Source organism: Nipponia nippon, unplaced genomic scaffold (assembly GCF_047370975.1).
Source record: "Nipponia nippon isolate SJK-2023a ecotype South Korea unplaced genomic scaffold, ASM4737097v1 scaffold_52, whole genome shotgun sequence".
Classification (NCBI taxonomy): Eukaryota; Metazoa; Chordata; class Aves; order Pelecaniformes; family Threskiornithidae; genus Nipponia; species Nipponia nippon.
The window spans coordinates 583,305-603,136 of record NW_028262372.1 but is presented as its reverse complement, the minus strand read 5'-3'; the positions used below and the strand labels follow the sequence as shown (position 1 = coordinate 603,136).

General features: G+C 64.7%; 4 protein-coding genes across 24 annotated transcripts; 1 reads left to right on the top strand and 3 right to left on the bottom strand.

The window, feature by feature from the left end:
- Window positions 1–11: 11 nt before the first annotated feature.
- On the bottom strand, window positions 12–8,937 carry GDPD3 (glycerophosphodiester phosphodiesterase domain containing 3). 4 transcript variants are annotated; one of them, XM_087735193.1, is made up of 10 exons: window positions 7,304–7,467; window positions 7,154–7,196; window positions 6,176–6,311; window positions 3,246–3,291; window positions 3,029–3,147; window positions 2,737–2,826; window positions 1,818–1,951; window positions 1,399–1,458; window positions 514–565; window positions 23–422 (listed from the first exon to the last, which is right to left on the bottom strand). In XM_087735193.1, exons 1-10 carry the CDS (start codon window positions 7,443–7,445, stop codon window positions 222–224), a joined length of 1,023 nt encoding a protein of 340 aa, XP_087591319.1. In that variant the 5' UTR covers window positions 7,446–7,467; the 3' UTR covers window positions 23–221. The 4 variants fall into 4 exon arrangements, with proteins under 4 accessions (XP_087591320.1, XP_087591319.1, XP_087591318.1 ...); XM_087735192.1 differs by lacking the exon at window positions 7,304–7,467 and adding an exon at window positions 7,551–8,937 and having other exon boundaries at window positions 26–422; XM_087735195.1 differs by lacking the exons at window positions 514–565; window positions 7,304–7,467 and adding an exon at window positions 7,551–8,937 and having other exon boundaries at window positions 284–422.
- Window positions 8,938–9,152: 215 nt separating this feature from the next.
- Window positions 9,153–10,323, bottom strand: BOLA2B (bolA family member 2B). The gene is made up of 3 exons (XM_087735219.1): window positions 10,186–10,323; window positions 9,924–10,021; window positions 9,153–9,325 (listed from the first exon to the last, which is right to left on the bottom strand). The coding sequence occupies exons 1-3, from the start codon at window positions 10,249–10,251 to the stop codon at window positions 9,220–9,222; spliced, it is 270 nt and encodes an 89-aa protein (XP_087591345.1). The 5' UTR covers window positions 10,252–10,323; the 3' UTR covers window positions 9,153–9,219.
- Window positions 10,243–13,829, top strand: SLX1A (structure-specific endonuclease subunit SLX1A). Of its 3 annotated transcripts, XM_087735203.1 has the most exons (7): window positions 10,427–10,591; window positions 11,171–11,222; window positions 11,315–11,647; window positions 12,160–12,290; window positions 12,561–12,660; window positions 12,743–12,774; window positions 12,805–13,829. In XM_087735203.1, the coding sequence occupies exons 1-7, from the start codon at window positions 10,434–10,436 to the stop codon at window positions 12,848–12,850; spliced, it is 852 nt and encodes a 283-aa protein (XP_087591329.1). In that variant the 5' UTR covers window positions 10,427–10,433; the 3' UTR covers window positions 12,851–13,829. The 3 variants fall into 3 exon arrangements, with proteins under 3 accessions (XP_087591330.1, XP_087591329.1, XP_087591328.1); XM_087735204.1 differs by lacking the exon at window positions 10,427–10,591 and adding an exon at window positions 10,243–10,375 and having other exon boundaries at window positions 12,743–13,829; XM_087735202.1 differs by having other exon boundaries at window positions 12,743–13,829.
- A 251-nt stretch (window positions 13,830–14,080) lies between these two features.
- On the bottom strand, window positions 14,081–19,655 carry SGF29 (SAGA complex associated factor 29). 16 transcript variants are annotated; one of them, XM_087735179.1, is made up of 9 exons: window positions 19,498–19,655; window positions 19,314–19,389; window positions 19,139–19,211; window positions 16,900–16,964; window positions 16,686–16,815; window positions 15,481–15,631; window positions 15,205–15,240; window positions 14,388–14,550; window positions 14,081–14,301 (listed from the first exon to the last, which is right to left on the bottom strand). In XM_087735179.1, the coding sequence occupies exons 1-9, from the start codon at window positions 19,570–19,572 to the stop codon at window positions 14,111–14,113; spliced, it is 960 nt and encodes a 319-aa protein (XP_087591305.1). In that variant the 5' UTR covers window positions 19,573–19,655; the 3' UTR covers window positions 14,081–14,110. The 16 variants fall into 16 exon arrangements, with proteins under 16 accessions (XP_087591305.1, XP_087591312.1, XP_087591308.1 ...); XM_087735186.1 differs by having other exon boundaries at window positions 14,388–14,465; XM_087735182.1 differs by having other exon boundaries at window positions 15,485–15,631.
- Window positions 19,656–19,832: the final 177 nt, after the last annotated feature.

The window sequence follows — 19,832 nt, the reverse complement described above, 5'->3', positions numbered from 1 at the left end:
GGGGGGGAGGGGTCAGCTCGTGACCCCCCCCCCCCCCCCCCCATAAGGCGGTTGGGGGAGCCCCTCCCCCCTCAACTTCCCATGATGCTCTGGGGGGCGGGGGGGGCACAGTGCCCCTCCCCCACGCCAGAAATCCGGGGTGGGGGAGGGGAGGAGGGGGTGGGGGAGGGGTTGGGGGGAGGGGCAGGCTCACGGCCCCCTCCCCCCCCCCAAACAAGGGATTAATGGGCGGCGATGGGGGGTGGGGTGCTCCCATGATGCCCGGGGAGGGGGGGCGGGGCGGGGGGAGGGCGGGGGAGGGGGGAGGGGTGGGCGTCCAGGTAGCGGCGCAGGCGGGCGGGGTAATCGGTGATGACGCCGGTGGCGCCGGCGGCGAAGGCGGCGGCGAAGTCGCGCTCCTCGTTCAGGACCCAGAGGATCACCTGGGGGGGGCGGGGGGGCGGGGGGAGGGGCGTCACGTGGGGCAGACCCAGAGGTCGCCTCCCCTCCCCCCCCCCCCCATCATGGCGGTACCTGGATGCCCCGGGACTGGAGGTGCTGGAGGAGGGGCTTGCGCAAGGCGACGCTGTGGGGGGAGGGGAGGGGGGACCCCCCCCCAAGTGAGCACCCCCGCCCCACAAGTAACCCTCAGCCCCACAAGTGCCCCCAGCCCCACAAGTGCCTCCAGCCCCATAAGTAACCCCAGCCCCACAAGTGCCCCCAGCCCCACAAGTGCCCCCCGCCCCATAAGTAACCCCCAGACCCCCAAGTGCTCCCAGCCCCACAAGTGCCTCCAGCCCCATAAGTAACCCCCAGACCCCCAAGTGCCCCCCAGCCCCACAAGTGCCTCCAGCCCCATAAGTAACCCCCAGCCCCACAAGTGCCCCCAGCCCCACAAGTGCCCCCAGCCCCACAAGTAAACCCCAGCCCCATAAGTAACCCCCAGACCTCCAAGTGCCTCCAGCCCCACAAGTGCCCCCAGCCCCATATGGAACCCCCCAGCCCCACAAGTAACCCCCAGCCCCACAAGTGCCCCCAGCCCCATATGGAACCCCCAGCCCCACAAGTAACCCCCAGCCCCACAAGTGCCCCCAGCCCCACAAGTAACCCCCAGCCCCATAAGTAACCCCCAGACCCCCAAGTGCCCCCAGCCCCACAAGTGCCCCCAGCCCCATAAGTAACCCCCAGACCTCCAAGTGCTCCCAGCCCCACAAGTGCCTCCAGCCCCATAAGTAACCCCCAGCCCCCCAAGTGCCCCCCAGCCCCACAAGTGCCTCCAGCCCCATAAGTAACCCCCAGACCCCCAAGTGCCCCCAGCCCCCCAAGTGCCCCCAGCCCCACAAGTGCCCCCAGGCCCATATGGAACCCCCCAGCCCCACAAGTAGCCCCCAGCCCCCCAAGTGCCCCTCCCCCGCTCACGTCTGCACCACTTTGCTCAGCAGGGCCCCGGCCCAGCCCTTGGGGACGGGAAAATACGTCCTGAGGGGGGGGGAGGGGAGGGGGGGAGGGGTGAGGAGACCGCCCCTCCCCCCCCCCGGGGGACCCCAAATTGAAAGGGGGGAGGGGCGGTCTCCCGACCCCTCCCCCCAATGCCCCATTGAAAGGGGGGGGGGGATGGGGGGGGGCTCCCATGATGCTTTGGGGGGGCGGGGGTGCAGCGCCCCTCCCCCACCCTGGGCATCGCGGGGGGAGGGGTGGGGAGACCGCCCCTCCTCCCCCCCCCCAACCCCCCGTTGGAGGGGGAGGGGGTGATGGGGGGAGGGGCTCCCATGATGCTTGGGCGGGGGGCGGGGGTGCAGGGCGGGGGGGGGGCGGGGCGGGGGGGGGGAGGGGCTCACCGGTTGATGATGGCGGGGAGGACGAAGAAGAGGGCGGCCTCGCCCAGGGGGACGAAGGGCAGGAGGCCGCTGTAGTAGAGGAGGAGGAGGAGGAGCCCCCGGCGCAGGGAGAAGGCGTAGGGCATGCTGGGATGCTGGGGGGGAGGGGGGGGTCAGGGGGAGGGGCCGGGGGTGGGGGAGGGGCGGGGCAGCGAGAGAGACCTGCCCCCAACCCCCCCATCCCCCCCTTCAGGATCCCATTGCCCTTGAAACCCCAGGGTGGGGGGAGGGGCATGGGGGTGGGGGAGGGGCGAGGGGGTGGGGGAGGGGCGAGGGGGTGGGGGAGGGGCGGTGGGGGGGTGGGGCAGCCCCAGAGACCTGCCCCCACTCCTCTTGAGGACCCCTTTCCCATGAAACCCCAGGGTGGGGGAGGGGCGAAGGGGTGGGGGAGGGGCGAGGGGGTGGGGGAGGGGCGGTGGGGGGGTGGGGCAGCCCCACCTACCTGCCCCCACCCCCATCAGGATCCCCCTTCCCATGAAACACCAGGGTGGGGGGAGGGGGGGGCAGAGGGAGTGGGGGAGGGGCGAAGGGGTGGGGGAGGGGCGGTGGGGGGGTGGGGCAGCCCCCCTACCTGCCCCCGCCCCCCTACCTGCCCCCGCCCCCCCATCCCCCCTTCAGGACCCCCTTCCCGTCAAACCCCAGGGTGGGGGGAGGGGCGGTGGGGTGGCGGAGGGGCGGGGTGGGTGGGGGAGGGGCAGGGAGGTGGGTGAGGGGCGAGGGGGTGGGGGAGGGGCGGTGGGGGGGTGGGGCAGCCCCACCTACCTGCCCCCACCCCACCCCCTCTCCTTCAGGGATCCCCCCCCCCCCCCCCATGGGGGTGAAACCCCCGGGGTGGGGGAGGGGCGGGGGGAGGGGCGGGGGTGGGGGAGGGGGGACTCACGGCCGCCCGGCATTTGCGGAGGATGGGGTCGCGGAAGGAGGCCCAGAGGGTGATGGGAGCTCGGTCGTAGCGGCGAACCAGGGCGGCCACCTTGGGGTGGGGGAGGGGCGTCGGTGGGGAGGGGGTGAGGGGCGCGGGGGGGGGGAGGGGCAGCCCCAGACACCTGGGACCCCCCTCCCCTCCCCCAGCCTCCCCTATGGGGGGGTGAACCCCCCCCCCCCAAATCGTGGTGGGGGAGGGGTGCGATGGGGGGTGGGTGGGGTGGGGGGGAGGGGCGGCCCCGCCTTCGCACCTCGTTGATGAGGTCATCGTCGTCGTCTTTGATCTCGATGCTGATTGGCACGCCGGGGAAGCGGCGGAAGACGTCCTCCAATCGGGGGATGCGGCGGTCGCTGCCGGTGGCGAAATGGCCTGGGGGGAGGGGGGAGGGGGGGGGAGGGGACGTGTGGGGCGGGGGGGGGAGGGGCCTCAGCCCCACATCTGCCCCGCCCCCCCCCCGCGTCACTCACCAGGGGAGAAGGTCACCTCCAGCGGCGACTGGTAGGGCGGGAGGGCCTGGGGGGGGAGGGGAGAGAGGTGTGGGGCCCGGACCCACGGAATCTATGGGGCACGGAGGCCTGGGTCCCCGCAAATCTATGGGGCCAGGAATCTATGGGGCGGACAGCTGGGACCCCCAGAATCTATGGGGCCGGATGCCTGGACCCACAGAATCTATGGGGCACGGAATCTATAGGGCCCAGATGCCTGGGACCCACGGAATCTATGGGGAAGGGACATCTGGGACCCCCAGAATCTATGGGGCAGGGACACCTGGGACCCACAGAATCTCTGGGGCAGGGACACCTGGGACCCACGGAATCTATGGGGCAGGGACATCTGGGACCCCCAGAATCTATGGGGCAGGGACACCTGGGACCCCCAGAATCTATGGGGCAGGGACATCTGGGACCCACAGAATCTATGGGTCGGATGCCTGGACCCATGGAATCTATGGGGCAGGGACATCTGGGACCCACAGAATCTATGGGTCGGATGCCTGGACCCACAGAATCTATGGGGCAGGGACACCTGGGACCCACAGAATCTATGGGTCGGATGCCTGGACCCACAGAATCTATGGGGCAGGGACACCTGGGACCCCCAGAATCTATGGGTCGGATGCCTGGACCCACAGAATCTATGGGGCAGGGACACCTGGGACCCACGGAATCTATGGGGCAGGGACATCTGGGACCCACAGAATCTATGGGGCAGGGACACCTGGGACCCACGGAATCTATGGGGCAGGGACATCTGGGACCCACAGAATCTATGGGTCGGATGCCTGGACCCCCAGAATCTATGGGGCAGGGACACCTGGGACCCACGGAATCTATGGGTCGGATGCCTGGACCCACAGAATCTATGGGGCAGGGACATCTGGGACCCCCAGAATCTATGGGGCAGGGACACCTGGGACCCACAGAATCTCTGGGGCAGGGACACCTGGGACCCACGGAATCTATGGGGCAGGGACATCTGGGACCCCCAGAATCTATGGGGCAGGGACACCTGGGACCCCCAGAATCTATGGGGCAGGGACATCTGGGACCCACAGAATCTATGGGTCGGATGCCTGGACCCATGGAATCTATGGGGCAGGGACATCTGGGACCCACAGAATCTATGGGTCGGATGCCTGGACCCACAGAATCTATGGGGCAGGGACACCTGGGACCCACAGAATCTATGGGTCGGATGCCTGGACCCACAGAATCTATGGGGCAGGGACACCTGGGACCCCCAGAATCTATGGGTCGGATGCCTGGACCCACAGAATCTATGGGGCAGGGACACCTGGGACCCACGGAATCTATGGGGCAGGGACATCTGGGACCCACAGAATCTATGGGGCAGGGACACCTGGGACCCACGGAATCTATGGGGCAGGGACATCTGGGACCCACAGAATCTATGGGTCGGATGCCTGGACCCCCAGAATCTATGGGGCAGGGACACCTGGGACCCACGGAATCTATGGGTCGGATGCCTGGACCCACAGAATCTATGGGGCAGGGACATCTGGGACCCCCAGAATCTCTGGGGCAGGGACACCTGGGACCCCCAGAATCTATGGGGCAGGGACACCTGGGACCCACGGAATCTATGGGTCGGATGCCTGGACCCACAGAATCTATGGGGCAGGGACACCTGGGACCCCCAGAATCTATGGGGCAGGGACATCTGGGACCCACAGAATCTATGGGGCACGGAATCTATAGGGCCCAGATGCCTGGGACCCACGGAATCTATGGGGCAGGGACATCTGGGACCCACAGAATCTATGGGGCAGGGACATCTGGGACCCACGGAATCTCTGGGGCAGGGACACCTGGGACCCACAGAATCTATGGGTCGGATGCCTGGACCCACAGAATCTATGGGGCAGGGACACCTGGGACCCACGGAATCTATGGGGCAGGGACATCTGGGACCCACAGAATCTATGGGTCGGATGCCTGGACCCACAGAATCTATGGGGCAGGGACACCTGGGACCCACGGAATCTATGGGTCGGATGCCTGGACCCACAGAATCTATGGGGCAGGGACACCTGGGACCCCCAGAATCTATGGGGCAGGGACATCTGGGACCCACAGAATCTATGGGGCAGGGACACCTGGGACCCACGGAATCTCTGGGGCAGGGACACCTGGGACCCACAGAATCTATGGGGCCGGATGCCTGGACCCCCAGAATCTATGGGGCAGGGACACCTGGGACCCACGGAATCTATGGGTCGGATGCCTGGACCCACAGAATCTATGGGGCAGGGACACCTGGGACCCCCAGAATCTCTGGGGCAGGGACACCTGGGACCCACAGAATCTATGGGGCAGGGACATCTGGGACCCACAGAATCTATGGGTCGGATGCCTGGACCCACAGAATCTATGGGGCAGGGACACCTGGGACCCACAGAATCTATGGGGCAGGGACACCTGGGACCCACAGAATCTATGGGTCGGATGCCTGGACCCACAGAATCTATGGGGCAGGGACACCTGGGACCCCCGGAATCTATGGGGCAGGGACATCTGGGACCCACAGAATCTATGGGTCGGATGCCTGGACCCATGGAATCTATGGGGCAGGGACACCTGGGATCCCCAGAATCTATGGGTCGGATGCCTGGACCCCCAGAATCTATGGGGCAGGGACACCTGGGACCCACGGAATCTATGGGGCAGGGACATCTGGGACCCACAGAATCTATGGGTCGGATGCCTGGACCCACAGAATCTATGGGGCAGGGACACCTGGGACCCACGGAATCTATGGGTCGGATGCCTGGACCCACAGAATCTATGGGGCAGGGACACCTGGGACCCCCAGAATCTCTGGGGCAGGGACACCTGGGCCCCCCAGATCTCTGGGGCGCGGGCGCCGTGGGTCGCACCTGGTAGCGGAGGCGGGGCAGGGCGAGGGCGCGGCCGCTCTGGCGCAGCAGGCAGCTGTCATGGCTGACGACGACGACGCCGTCGCGGGTGCGGCGACAATCCAGCTCCAGGACGTCGGCGCCGTGGGTCAGGGCGCTGGGGGGAGGGGGCGGGGGCGGAGACAGGGAGGGCGGGGCGGGGGGCGGGGCTGGGACCGGAATCTATGGGCTTGGATCCCCCCCCCCCCGCCCCGGAGATGCGGTGGGTGTGGCCATGGGGGTGTGGGCGTGGCCATGAGGGGTGGGCGTGGCCATGAGGGGTGGGCGTGGTCCTAGGGGTGTGGGCGTGGTCCTAGGGGTGTGGGCGTGGTGTGGGTGTGGCCCTATGACCCACGGGCGTGTCCCTGGGAGGTGCGGGTGTGGCCATGGGGGTGGGCGTGACCCTAGCGGATGTGGGCGGGGTCCCACGACCCATGGGTGTGGCCCTGGGGATTGTGGGCGTGGCCATAGGGGGTGGGCGTGGCTGTGGAGGGCATGGGCATGTCCCTATGACCCATGGGCGTGCCCCTAGGGATGGTGAGGCGTGGCCATAAGGGTGTGGGCGTGTCCCTATGACCTGTGGGCGTGGCCATCGAGGTGGTGGGCGTGGCCCTGAGGGTGTGGGTGTGGCCCGGGGGGGGGGGTGGGCATGCCCTAGAGGTCATGGGCGTGGCCCTACGGCCTGGGGGGGTGTGGGCGTGGCCATAAGGGAGATGGACATGGCCCTGTGACCTGTGGGCGTGGCCCTGGGGGGGCGTGGATGTGGCCGTAAGGGGTGTGGGTGTGGCCCTGAGGGTGTGGGCGTGGCCATGAGGGTAGGGGTGTGGCCATAGAGGTCACGGGCGTGGCCCCGGGGAGGGTGTGGGCGTGTCCCCATCCACCCGCCCCGCCCCCAGGGAGGGGTGGGCGTGGCCCCGGGGTAAAGGGGCGTGCCCATAGGGGAAGGGGGCGTGGCCTCACTTCTCGAAGGCCTCCATGGTGTTCTCCAGCCGCTCCCCGGCACCTGGGGGGGGGGGGCAAAGGGGCGTGGTCACCCCAAGCCACGCCCCCCGCCACTTCCATACCTCCCCCGTCACTTCCGCCCCCCCCCCCGCCCCCCCCGCCGCTCACCGCCGCGATGCGCCACCGCCCGGGCGGCGAACGGGAGCCGCGGCGGCTGAGGGAACCGGTACCGGTACCGGTAGCGAGCGACCGCCGCCGCCGCCGCCGCTAAACCCAGCGCCGCGGCCAGCGTCAGCCCCAGCGCCGCCATCGTCCTCCTTCCTCCTCCTTCCTCCTCCTCCTCCTCCTCCTCCTCCCCCCCCTCCCCTCCCCTCCCCCCCGGCCCAACCGGCCCGACCGGTCCCGCCGCCCTCACCCGGCTCCGAGGCTTCACCGCCCGGGGCTGGGCCGCGGCGGCGGCCCCCGCGCATGCGCACAAGCGGCGCGGCGCAGGGGGCGGGGCCGCCGGGAGGAGGCGCCGCCGCTGATTGGCCGGCGGCGGCGGGGATCGGTTGGTGCGCGCCGCGCATGCGCGGTAGGCGGAAGCGAAGCGGGGCCGGCGAAGGGCGGGAGGGGATTGGCTGCCGCGGCCCCGCGCATGCGCGGAGGCGGAAGTGAGGGCGGCGGGGGGAAGGCGATTGGCTGCCGCGTCGCCCGTAGCGACGGAGACGGGGGAAGAGGGGGAGGGGCGGGGCTATGCTAATGAGGGGCGCTAATAAGCGGGTTTTAATGCGGCGTATGCTAATGAGGGGGCGCGCTAATGAGGTATGCTAATGAGGGGGGCAGGAGGGCCATGCTAATGAGGGGTACGCTAATGAGGAGCGGGACAAGGTAATTAGGGGATATGCTAATGAGGGGTATGCTAATGAGGAGCGGGGTAAGGTAATTAGGAGGATATGCTAATGAGGGGTATGCTAATGAGGAGCGGGGTAAGGTAATTAGGGGGATATGCTAATGAGGGGTATGCTAATGAGGAGCGGGACGAGGTAATTAGGAGGATATGCTAATTAGGGTTGGGATATCAGGACATAATTATGCTAATTAGGAGCAGGGTATGCTAATTTGGGAGGCGGAGATGCTAATTAGGACTGGGGTATGGTAATTAAGAGCAGAATATGGTAATTAGGATGATATGCTAATTAGAGGGAGGATATGCTAATTTGGCTAATTGGCAGGGTATTCTAATGAGCAGGCGGGTATGTATGCTAATTAGCAGACAAAGGGGGGGCGTATGCAAATGAGGGGGAGCACCGCACCAGGAGTTATGCAAATGAGCAGCAGGATATGCTAATGAGAGCCGACGCATGTTAATGAGGGGGGCCTGGGTTACATGTCCTACTTAATTAGGGGGCGGGGCATGCATCAGCCCGGTGCTATGCAAATCAGGGGGGCGGGCCCCTCGTTAGCCATATGCTAATAAGGCAGAGCGCTATGCTAATGAGGTGGGTGCAAATGAGGCTGACACGCTAATGCCGACATGCTAATGAGTCGGTATGCTAATGAGGTCACCTCTCACGATATGCTAATGAGGTCATCGTGCTCATGAGGTTGATATGCTAATGAGGTTGTTACGTTAATGAGCTCGATATGCTAATGAGGTCGTTATGTTAATGAGGCCGTGCTCACGAGGCCGTTATGCTAACGAGGTCGATATGCTAATGAAGGCGACATGCTAATGAGGTTGTACTGACGAGGGCGTTATGCTAATGAGGTTGAGATGCTCTTGGGGCCGGTATGCTAATGAGGCTGCCCTCGTGGGCTCGTTATGCTAATGAGGCCGTAGTCACAAGGCCGTTATGCTAATGAGGTCGACCCGCTAACGGGCTCTATGGAGAGCGATATGCTAATGAGGGCGGCATGCCAACGCATGCTAATGAGCTCAATAAGCCAATAAGGGCGATATGTTAATGAGGCCGCGCTCACGAGGGCTTTATGCTAATGAGGCCGCCATGTTAATGAGGACGCGCCCACGGGCTCGTTCTGCTGACGAGGGTCATGTTAATGAGCCGTGGGCGGGGCCCCACGCAAACGAGGCGTATGCAGATTCAGGGGGCGGGGCGGGGCGGGGCCGCCCACTCCTCGGGGCTGAGGGTTCGCTGCTCCAGGGCGTGGATCCGCCCCAGCTCCGCCCCCAGCGCCTCGTTCACCAACCTGCGGCGAGGGGGCGTGGGCTCATTAGCATAGCCCCGCCCCGCGAGGCCCCCAACCTCTCATTCACTGACCGGAGGGGGCGTGGCCACCATTAGCCCCGCCCCCTCCCCCGCAACCACACCGCAGCCCCGCCCATCGGACACACGCCATCCAAGCTCCACCCCCAGTGCCTCATTAGCATAAGCACGCCCCCAAACCACGCCCACCCGGAGGGGGCGTGGCCTCTGTTAGCGAAGCCCCGCCCCCTCCCCGCCACAACACCCCTCCTCCCCAAGCCCCGCCCAGCCGCCCCACCCCACAAAGCCCCGCCCCCAACCCCCACTGTCAAAGCCCCGCCCCTCCCTGTGACCCCTCCCCTCCTCCCCAAGCCCCGCCTCCCCAAGCGGCCTCCATTGCCGAAGCCCCGCCCCCTCGCAGTGACCACGCCCCCGCCCGGCGACCCCATCCCACAGGCCACGCCCACCCACCACCCACCAGAGGGGGCGTGGCCACTATTGCCGAAGCCCCCGACCCCTCCCCGTAGCCACGCCCCCCGCCCCCCCCACCGCCCCAACCCCCACCCCCTCCCCAAGCCCCGCCCCCCCCCCGCCCACGTCACCGGTGACGCTGCAGCAGCGTCTTCCCGCGGAAGGCGGCGGCCACCACCAGCAACCGGAAGCTGCCGCCGCAGCGCGCGGCGCTCGTGTCCTCCACTTCCTGCGGGGGGGGGGCGGAGCCTCCGTGACACCCCGCCCCCCCGCCCCCGCCCATCCCCCCGCGACCCCCTCAATCCCCGCCCTCCCCCCTCAATCCCCGCCCACCCGCTTTAGGCCCCGCCCACCCGCGCTAAGCCCCGCCCGCCCCCGCTAAGCCCCGCCCACCAGGTGCTCGGGCCGCAGCCGCTCCTCCAGCCGCTGCCGCAGCGCCGCCGCGCTCGGCGCCGCCATCCCCCTCCCCACTTCCGCTGACGTCACTTCCCGCCGCGGTGGCGGCTGGGGCAGGAGGCGTTAACGAGGCGGAAGCGGAAGCGGGCGCGGGCGCGGCCTAGCGCGGCGCCGCGTTGCGTTGTGGGTAAGGAGGCGGAAGCGGGGCCCGGCCGCCGCGGGGGGTTGTGGGAAGGGCGGCGGCCATGGCGCTGCGGGCCGTGTACCTCCTGCGCTCCGCCCACCCCCGCCACGGCGGCCGCTGCTACGTGGGGTTCACGCGGGACCCGGGGCGGCGGCTGCGGCAGCACAACGCGGGGCGGGGCCGGGGCGGGGCCTGGCGGACGAGCGGGAGGGGGCCCTGGTGCGTGGGGGGCGGAAGTGACGCGGGGGGGGGGCAAAAAGTAACGGGGGGAGGGGAGGGAAAGTAACGGGGGGGGGTAAAAGTACCGGGGGACCGGTTGGATGGGGGGAGCGGAAGTGGAGGGGGACCGGAAGTGGAGCGGGACCGGAAGTAACGCGGGGGGGGCAAAAAGTAACGGGGGGAGGGGATGTAGAGGGGGAGCGGAAGTAAGGGGGAACCAAAAGTAACGCGGGGGGGGCAAAAATACCGGGGGGACCGGATGTGTGGGGGGACGGAAGTAAAGGGGGGACCGGAAGTGGAGGGGGACCGAAAGTAACGCGTGGGGGGACCAAAAGTATCAGGGTGGGGGACTAAAAATAGCGGGGGGGGAGCGGAAGTAGCGAGGGACCGGATGTACGTGGGGGGTGGGAAGGGAAGTAGAGGGGGACCGGAAGTGGAGGGGGACCGAAATTAACGCGGGGGGGGGGGGACCAAAATTAACGGGGGACCGGATGGGACCGATGGCATCCGGGGGGGGTGGGGGGGGTGGGCGGGACGCCGCCGGAAGCCCCGCCCCCCCGCCTGACGTCACTTCCGCAGGGAGATGGAGCTCTACGTCTACGGGTTCCCCTCGGACGTGGCAGCGCTGAGGGTAAAGCCCCGCCCCCTCCCTCCGCGGGCCACGCCCCCCCCCGCGCTGACCCCCCGCCCCCTCGCTGACCCCGCCCCCTCTCGCTGACGTAGTTCGAGTGGGCGTGGCAGCACCCCGTCGCCTCCCGCCGCCTCCCGGGCGCCTCCCCCCGCCGCCCCCGCGAGCGACCAATCGCCTTCGCCCTCCGCCTCTTGCCCCGCCTCCTGCGGGCCCCGCCCTGGTGCCGCCTCCCCCTGCGCCTGCGCTGGCTCCGCCCCCCGCCCCACCCCCCGCTCTGCCCGGCCCCGCCCCCCCACGTGGTGGTGGAGGAGAGGGCAGGGCCGCCCAGGCCACGCCCACGGCGGCGGCGGCGCCCCGCCCCCGAGACGGACACGCCCCCCGACGAGGCCACACCCCCCCTGCCCTGTGACATCTGCGGGGAGCCGGTACCGGGGGGGGCGGGGGCTGGGGAGGGGGCGTGGCCTGACGGGGGAGGAGCCCGGGGGGCTCTTGCTGGGGTGGGGGCGGGGCCTGAGGTGTGGGGAGGGGCGGGGGGTCCATGGGGCTGGGGGCGGGGCCTAGCAGTGATGGGGGAGGGGTGGGGCGGGGCCTAGCGGTGATGGGGGAGGGGCGGGGCTTAAGGGGTGGGGCGGGGCCGAGGTGGGGGGAGGGGGCGGGGGGGAGGAGCCTGATGGGGAGGGGGAGCGGCTGGGGGGTGGGGCCTAAAAGTGGAGGGGGAGGGGCCTGGGGGCTCTCGGGGTGGGGGCGGGGCCGAAAGGGGGGTGGGGGTGATGGGGGAGGGGCACGGGGGGCTCTTGGGAAGGTGGGGGCGGGGCCTAAGGGGGAGGGGCCGGGGGCACTTGAGGGGTGGGGGAGGGGCAGGGGGCGGGGCCTGGGGGAGTGGGAGGTGTTTGGGTGGAGAGGGCGGGGCCGTGCAGTGTCCCCTCCCCCCCCTTAGGCCCTGGCCCCGCCCCCCCTGCGCTGCCCCCGCCCCCGCTGCCCCATGGCTGCCCACCCCCGCTGCCTGGCGCCCCTCCTCCTGCGCCCGGAGCCCCGGGAGCTCCTCCCCCTGGGCGGGGCCTGCCCGCGGTAAGGGGCGGGGCCTCGGGGGGGCGGAGGGGGGCCCTCGTTGCTAAGGGAGGGGCCTCGTTGCCAGGGAAGACTGGGAGGGGCTTGGTTGCTAGGGGAAGATCCCCGTTGCTAGGGAAGACTGCGTTGCTAGGGGAGGGGCTTGGTTGCTAGGGAGGGCTCCCGTTGTTAGGGGAGGGGCCCCGTTGCTAGGGAAGGCCCCGGTTGCAAGGGGAGGGACTTTGTTGCTAGGGGAGGGGCCCCGTTGCTAAGGAAGCAGCCGGTTGCTAGGTGCCACGCCCCCCTGCTGTGGGGCGAGCTGATTCGCCGCCACCAGGGGGAGGATGATGACACTGCCGAGGAGGGGGCGGAGCCGGAAGACCCCGCCCTGGTAAGCCCCACCCCCCCTCCCCGGCCACACCCCCCCCGTGGCCCCGCCCCCCCGTGACCCCCCTGACCTCTCCCCTCCGCAGCCTCATTGGACGGACGAACTGCTGCTGCCGCCGGGGGGGCGGGGCCGCCTGCCGGCCCCGCCCCCCGCGGCCACCAATCATGCTTTTAATGATGTCGTTTGCCAATAAAGATGGAGGGGCGGGGCCTCAGCCGCAGGCCCCGCCCCCAAGACGGGACACACGTGACCGCGCCGCCATTTTGGGGCCCCCCCCTTCCCCTCCCCCCCTTTTGTCCCAGATTCCCCCCAAATTTCCCCAGTTCCCCTAAATTTCCTCAATTTCCTCCAAATTTTTCCAATTTCCCCCAAATTTTCCCAATTTCTCCCCAAATTTTCCCCAAATTTTTCCAATTTCCCCCAAATTTCCCCATTTCCCCCAAATTTCCCCAATTTCCTCCAAATTTTCCCGGATTCCCCCCAAATTTCCCCAATTTCTCCCAAATTTTTCCAATTTCTCCCAAATTTTCCCAATTTGTCCCCAAATTTTCCCCAAATTTTTCCAATTTCCCCCAAATTTCCCCATTCCCCTAAATTTTTCCAATTTTCCCCCAAATTTTTCCAATTTCTCCCAAATTTTCTCAATTTCTCCACAAATTTTCCACAAATTTTTCCAATTTCCCCCAATTTTTTCCATATTCCCAAATTTTCCTGTTTTCCCTCAAATTTCCCAATTTCCCCAAATTTCCCAATTTCCCCAAATTTCCCAGTTCCCTCCCAGATTTTCCGCCCCCCTCCCCCCCCAATTCCGGGGTCCCCCCTCACTTTCACCCCCCCCCATTTCCCCCCTCCCCTCCGATTTTTTTCCACTCCGCTGCCCCAATTCCCCCCCAATTCTCTGATTTCCCCCAAATTTTCCAATTTCCTCACAATTTTTTTGATTTTTCTCCAAATTTCTCGGGGTCCCCCCACATTTTGGGGTCCCCCCTTTTATTTTTGAGGTCCCCCTCCAATTTCACCCCCTCCCCCTCCATTTTTTTCCACTCCACTTCCCCAATTCCTCCCAAATTCTCCAATTTCCCCCCAAATTTCCCAATTTCCCTCCAAATTCTCCCATTTCCCCCCAAATTTCTCCAATTTCCCCCAAATATTTTCGGGGTCCCCCCTCGCCCCATTTCTCCCCCTCCCACTTTATCCACTCCCCTTTCCCAATTCCCCCCAAATTTCCCCATTTCCCCCCAAATTTCCCAATTTCCCCCAAATTTCCCAATTTCCCCCAAATTCTCCCAATTTCCCCCCAAATTTCCCCAATTTCCCCCCAAATACTTTCGGGGTCCCCCCTCCCCCTATTCCCCCCCCCCCATTCCCCCCCCCATTTTATCCCCTCCACTTTCCCATTTCCCCCCAAATTCTCCCATTTCCCCCCCAACTTTTCAAATTTCCCCCCAATTTTTCAAATTTCCCCGAAATTTTCCTGAATTTCCCCCCAATTTCCCCCAAACTGGTCCCAGTTTGTCCGGGGTCCCCTCACTTCTTCTTGGTCTCCTTGCAGGCCACCACGTAGCGCTGGGCGACGTTGAGGGGGGGCGAGTAGCCGTCGGCGTAGGAGGTGTCCTCGAACAGCACCGAGTAATCGTCCTGCGGCTGCGGCGCCATCTTGGGCTCAGGGGGCGGGGTTTCGGCGGGGCGGGGGCGGGATGGAGGGGGCGATCGGGGGTTGGGGTACGCACGCGCTGGGGCGGGGCGTGGATGAGGGCGCGGTAGAAGCAGGTGGTTTGGGGGTACAGCGCCAGCACCAGTTGGTCCTTCTGGAAAAGGGCCTCGGGGTCGGTCTCCGGGTTGGTTTTCCATTGGGGGAGGGGGATGATGCGGCGGCGGCTCAGGGTGTGGCGTCTGCGGGGGAGGGGGGGAGTCCGCAATGAGGTGGGGGGGGGGGCGGGGAAGCCCCAAAATTTAGGGGGGGTCGGGAGGGGTTTGGGGGGTTCGTGGGGGGGGGGGATTTGGGGGGTTCGGGGGGGGGTTGGGGGGGATAAGGGGGGATATGGGGGGCTTAGGGGGGTTGGGGGGCTCAGGGGGGTTGGGGGGGATAAGGGGGGATTTGGGGGGCTCAGGGGGGTTGGGGGGTTCAGGGGGATTTTGGGGGGGATAAGGGGGGGATTTGGGGGTTCGGGGGGATTTGGGGGGATAATGAGGGGATTTTGGGGGTTCACAGGGATTAAAATGGGGATTTGGGGGCTCAGGGGGGTTTGGGGGGATAAGGAGAAATTTGGGGGGGATAAGGGGGATTTGAGGGGCTCAGGGGGGATTTTGGGGGTTCAGGGGGGGGTTGGGGGGGGGGGATAAGGGGGGGATTTGGGGGTTCGGGGGGCTCAGGGGGGATAAAAAGGGGATTTGGGGGGTTCACAGGGATTAAAAGGGGGATTTGGGGGCTCGGGGGGGTTGGGGGGCTGGGGGGGGGGGTTGGGGGGGCCCAGAGGGGCTCGGGGGGGGTAGGGGGATTTGGGGGGGCTCAGGGGGGTTGGGGTGCGGGGGTTGGGGCGCACTCACTCTTTGCCCTCTTCGTCGATGTCGTCCACTTCGTACCTGGGGGGGAACCCCAAAAACCAGGGGGGGGGTCAGGGAGTGGGGGGGGGGAGGGGGCCGTTTCGGGGGTGGGGGAGGGGTGCGGGGGGGTTTCGGGGCGCAGGGGTTGGGGCGCAGGGGGTTGGGCGCAGGTTTGGGGGTGCGGGGGGGGGGGTGGGGCGCAGGTTTGGGGGGCGGGGGGGGGGGGGGGGGGCGGGGGGCGGGGCGCGGGGGGGGCGGGGCGGGGGGGGCGGGGCGCACCCACTTGTTGGCGGGGTGGCTGTAACTGACCACCTCGACCAGGATCCACTGCTCGTCCCCCTCCAGCGCCTTCACCCGCGCGGCCACCTTGTCCCCGGGCCGGGCCACGTAGTCCCCGGCCGCCGGCACCGCCCCGCACAGCGGGGGCGGCCTGGGGGCGGCGTCAGCCCCGCCCCCGCCCCGCCCCCACCCCCCCACCCCCGGGCCCCACAGCACCACCCCCTGCCCCATAGCGCTGCCCCTGCCCCCACGGCTCCCGCCCCACAGATCCCCGCCCCACGGCTCCGTGCCCCATAGATCCCCACCCCATAGATCCCTGCCCCATAGATCTCCACCCCATGGCTCCTGCCCCACGGCTCCCTGCCCCACGGATCCCCGCCCCACGGCTCCCCACCCCACAGATCCCCGCCCCACGGCTCCTGCCCCATAGATCCCTGCCCCATGGCTCCCCACCCCACAGATCCCCGCCCCACAGATCCCCGCCCCACAGATCCCCGCCCCACGGCTCCCACCCCACAGATCCCCGCCCCACAGATCCCCGCCCCATAGATCCCTGCCCCACGGCTCCCCACCCCACAGATCCCCGCCCCACAGATCCCCGCCCCACGGCTCCCGCCCCACGGCTCCCCGCCCCACGGCTCCCCGCCCCACGGCTCCCGCCCCACGGCTCCCGCCCCCCGGCTCCCCGCCCCACGGCTCCCACCCCACAGATCCCCGCCCCACAGATCCCTGCCCCACGGCTCCCGCCCCACGGCTCCCCACCCCACGGCTCCCCGCCCCACGGCCCCCCGCCCCACGGCTCCCACCCCACAGATCCCCGCCCCACGGCTCCCCGCCCCACGGCTCCCACCCCACAGATCCCCGCCCCACGGCTCCCGCCCCACGGCTCCCGCCCCACGGCTCCCGCCCCACGGCTCCCGCCCCACGGCTCCCCGCCCCACGGCTCCCCGCCCCACGGCTCCCGCCCCACGGCTCCCCGCCCCACGGCTCCTGCCCCACGGCTCCCCACCCCACGGCTCCCGCCCCACAGATCCCCGCCCCACGGCTCCCCGCCCCACGGCTCCTGCCCCACGGCTCCCGCCCCACGGCTCCCCGCCCCACAGATCCCCGCCCCACAGATCCCCGCCCCACAGATCCCCCCCCCCCGGCTCCTGCCCCACGGCTCCCCACCCCACGGCTCCCGCCCCACGGCTCCCGCCCCTCACTTCTCGCCGGGCTTGCCGATCCAGAGGGGCAGCGTCATGGCCGACTGCTGCAGCAGCGTCATCAGCACCCCCCGCCGCATCGTCTTGCGCGGGGGCTCCGCCTCGCTGTAGATCCCCGCGATCTTGGCCGCTGCCGGCGGGGGAGGGGGCGGCGTCAGGCCCCGCCCCCTCCCCACCAGGCCCCGCCCCCTCCCCACCAGGCCCCGCCCCCTACCGATGCGCCGCTCCTCCAGCAGGGATTTGATCTCCGCGATCTTGTCCAGGGCCTTGCGCAGGATGCTGCGGGGGAGGGGCGCCGTTCCAAAGGGAAATGGGAAATTGGGGGGGGGGGAAACTTCAGAAGGCGCATTTGAAGGGAGAGGGAAAAACTCAAAAACTCAACGATTCCGAGCTCTGAAATCCGGAAATTTTCAAATTCAAAAATTTCAACCTATCGAAATTTTGAAATTGAAAAATTCACAGTTTGAAAATTTCAACGTTTAAAACTACCAAACACCTCAAAGTTGAATACTTCAAAAATTGCAAATTAAATCGAAAATTTCAAGCACATCAAAACTCAAAAATTTAAAAAACAAAAAAATTCAAACATCAAAATTTCAGAATTTAGAAAACCAAAAACTTCAAACACAGCAAAACTTGAAAATTCAGAAACTCAGATTTCAAACACAGCAAAATTTGAAAATTCAGAAACTCAAAAATTTCAAACACATCCAAACTTGAAAATTTAAAAAAATAAAAAATTTCAAACATCACAATTTTAAAATTTAGAAACTCAGAAATTTCAAACACATCCAAACTTGAAAATTCAGAAACTCAAAAACTTCAAACACATCCAAACTTGAAAATTTAAAAAAATAAAAAATTACAAACATCACAATTTTAAAATTTAGAAACTGAAAAATTTCAAACACATCCAAACTTGAAAATTTAAAAAATCAAAAATTTCACATTATAATTAAAAATAAAAATTGAAAAATTGAAAACACACCAAAAATCAGAATTTGGAAGTTGGAAAGTAAAAGAAAAAAAAAGAGGAAAAGGAAAAAGCAAAGACTCAACCAAACAGAACAAAAGAAAAACAAAAATTTCAAACTCCAAAAACTTTGCAACCCGAAAATGAAAATGTAAAGTTTAACAACTGAAGCTTAAAATTCAAAACTTAAATTTCAAACTCCAAAAGGGAAACTTGGCATTTGAAACTCAAAATCGGGGTTGAAAATTCAAAACCCTCACTTTCAAAGTTAAAAATTGAAAATTCAAATTCAAATTACCTGTTTAAAATTTCAAATTCTGAGTTTAAAAGGAAGTTTTGAAGGCGAAAAGTAAAAGTTCAGAATTAGAAACTTAAAAGTTTGAAATTGAAGAAGAAAAAAGAAAATAACGCCAGAAACACAACAAAATTTTTTTAAAAATAGGAGAAAAAGAAAAAAACCAAAAAAACAGGACAACACAAAAAAAATAAAAGGGAAAACACAGGAAAAAGGCAGGGAAAAGGCAAAAAGGGGGGAAATGGAACGGGGGGAGGGGAAATGGGGCAAAAAGGCCCAGAAAGGGGACGCGGGGGAGGGGAGCGAGGGGGAAGGCGGGGGAGGGGCTTTGGGCCATAAATTGGGGGGAATTTGGGGGGGGGGGATTTGGGGTAAAACTGGAGATTTGGAATGAAAAATTGGGGGGGGGAGGGGGATTTGGGGTGAAAAAGGGGAATTTTGGGGACAAAAAAGGGGAATTTGGGGGGAAAAAAGGCAAATTTGGGGGGAAAAGGTGAAATTGGGGGGAAAAAATGCAAATTTAGGGCTAAGAAGGGAGATTTGGGGTTAAAAATGGGGAATTCGGAGGTTAAAGGGATGGATTTTGAGGTCAAAATGGGGGATTTTGTGTTATAAAGGGGAATTTTGAGGGGAAAGAGACGGGTTTGGGGCTAAAAATGGGGATTTGGGGGGTGAAAGGGGGATTTGGGGGTAAAAATGGGGAATTTGGGGGGTTAAAGGGATGGGTTTTGAGGTGAAAATGGGGGATTTTGCGTTAAAAAGGGGAATTTTGTGGGGAAAGAAACGGGTTTGGGGCTAAAAATGGGGATTTGGGGGGTGAAAGGGGGATTTGGGGGTAAAAATGAGGATTTAGGAATGAAAAATGGGGGGTTGGGGGGTAAAAGGGATGGGTTTTGAAGTGAAAATGGGCGCTGTGAGGTGAAAAGCGGGGATTTTGAGGTGAAAAGGGGGGATTTTGAGGTGAAAAGGGGGGATTTTGAGGTAAAAAGGGGGGATTTTGAGGTGAAAAGGGGGGATTTTGAGGTAAAAAGGGGGGATTTTGAGGTGAAAAGGGGGGATTCGGGGCGAAAAAAGGCGGGTTTGGTGTTCCAAACGCGTTTTTTTGCGGGGGAAGAGGGGGGTTGGGGGCTTCAAAACGAAGATTTGGGGTTAAAAAACAACGGGTTTTTCAGCTTTTTAACCTACTTGCACTCAGCTTCGGCGTCGGCCTTGGCGGTGGTGTAGAGTCCCCGCAGCTTGGTCCGGTAATAGGGGGAGACTGGGGGGGGGGAGGGGGGGCTGAGGGGGACCCAAAACCCCCCAAATCCCCCCCCCCCCAAAAAAAATACAACATTTCCCCTCCCCCACTTCATCCCCTCACTTTTATTCTCCGTTTGCATTCGCTCGTGGGTTTTCTGGATGTTGACCAGGTTGTGTTCGCTGCGGGACCGCTCCTCCTGCCGGCGGCGGGGCGGGAAAAGCGGTGAGGGGCTGAGGGGGGAGGCAAAACAAAAGGCAAAAAAAAAGGGGGAATAGGGTTGTTTTTTTTTAATCTTTTCCCCCACCTGCGTCTGTTTGATGAGTTGGTGCAGCTCCCCCAGCAGCTCCGCGATGCGGGAATCGGCTGAAACCAGCGCCATGGGGAGAAGCAACCGGTAGCGGCGCTGAGGGGGAGAAGGGGGCGGCGCAAAATGGCGGCGGCGCAAAATGGCGGCGGCTCCCTCAGGGCGGGGAGGGGGGGGGAGAGACACAAAATGGCGGCGGCGGGCGCCGCGCTGCCCGCTGGGAGTTGTAGTCCCCGCCTTCCTATTGGCCCGCTCGCCGCCCCCCCCCCGGGCGCCGCTTCTCATTGGTTGGCGCCGCTTAGCTCCCGCCCCCCCCCGCCCCCGCTGTTGGGGGA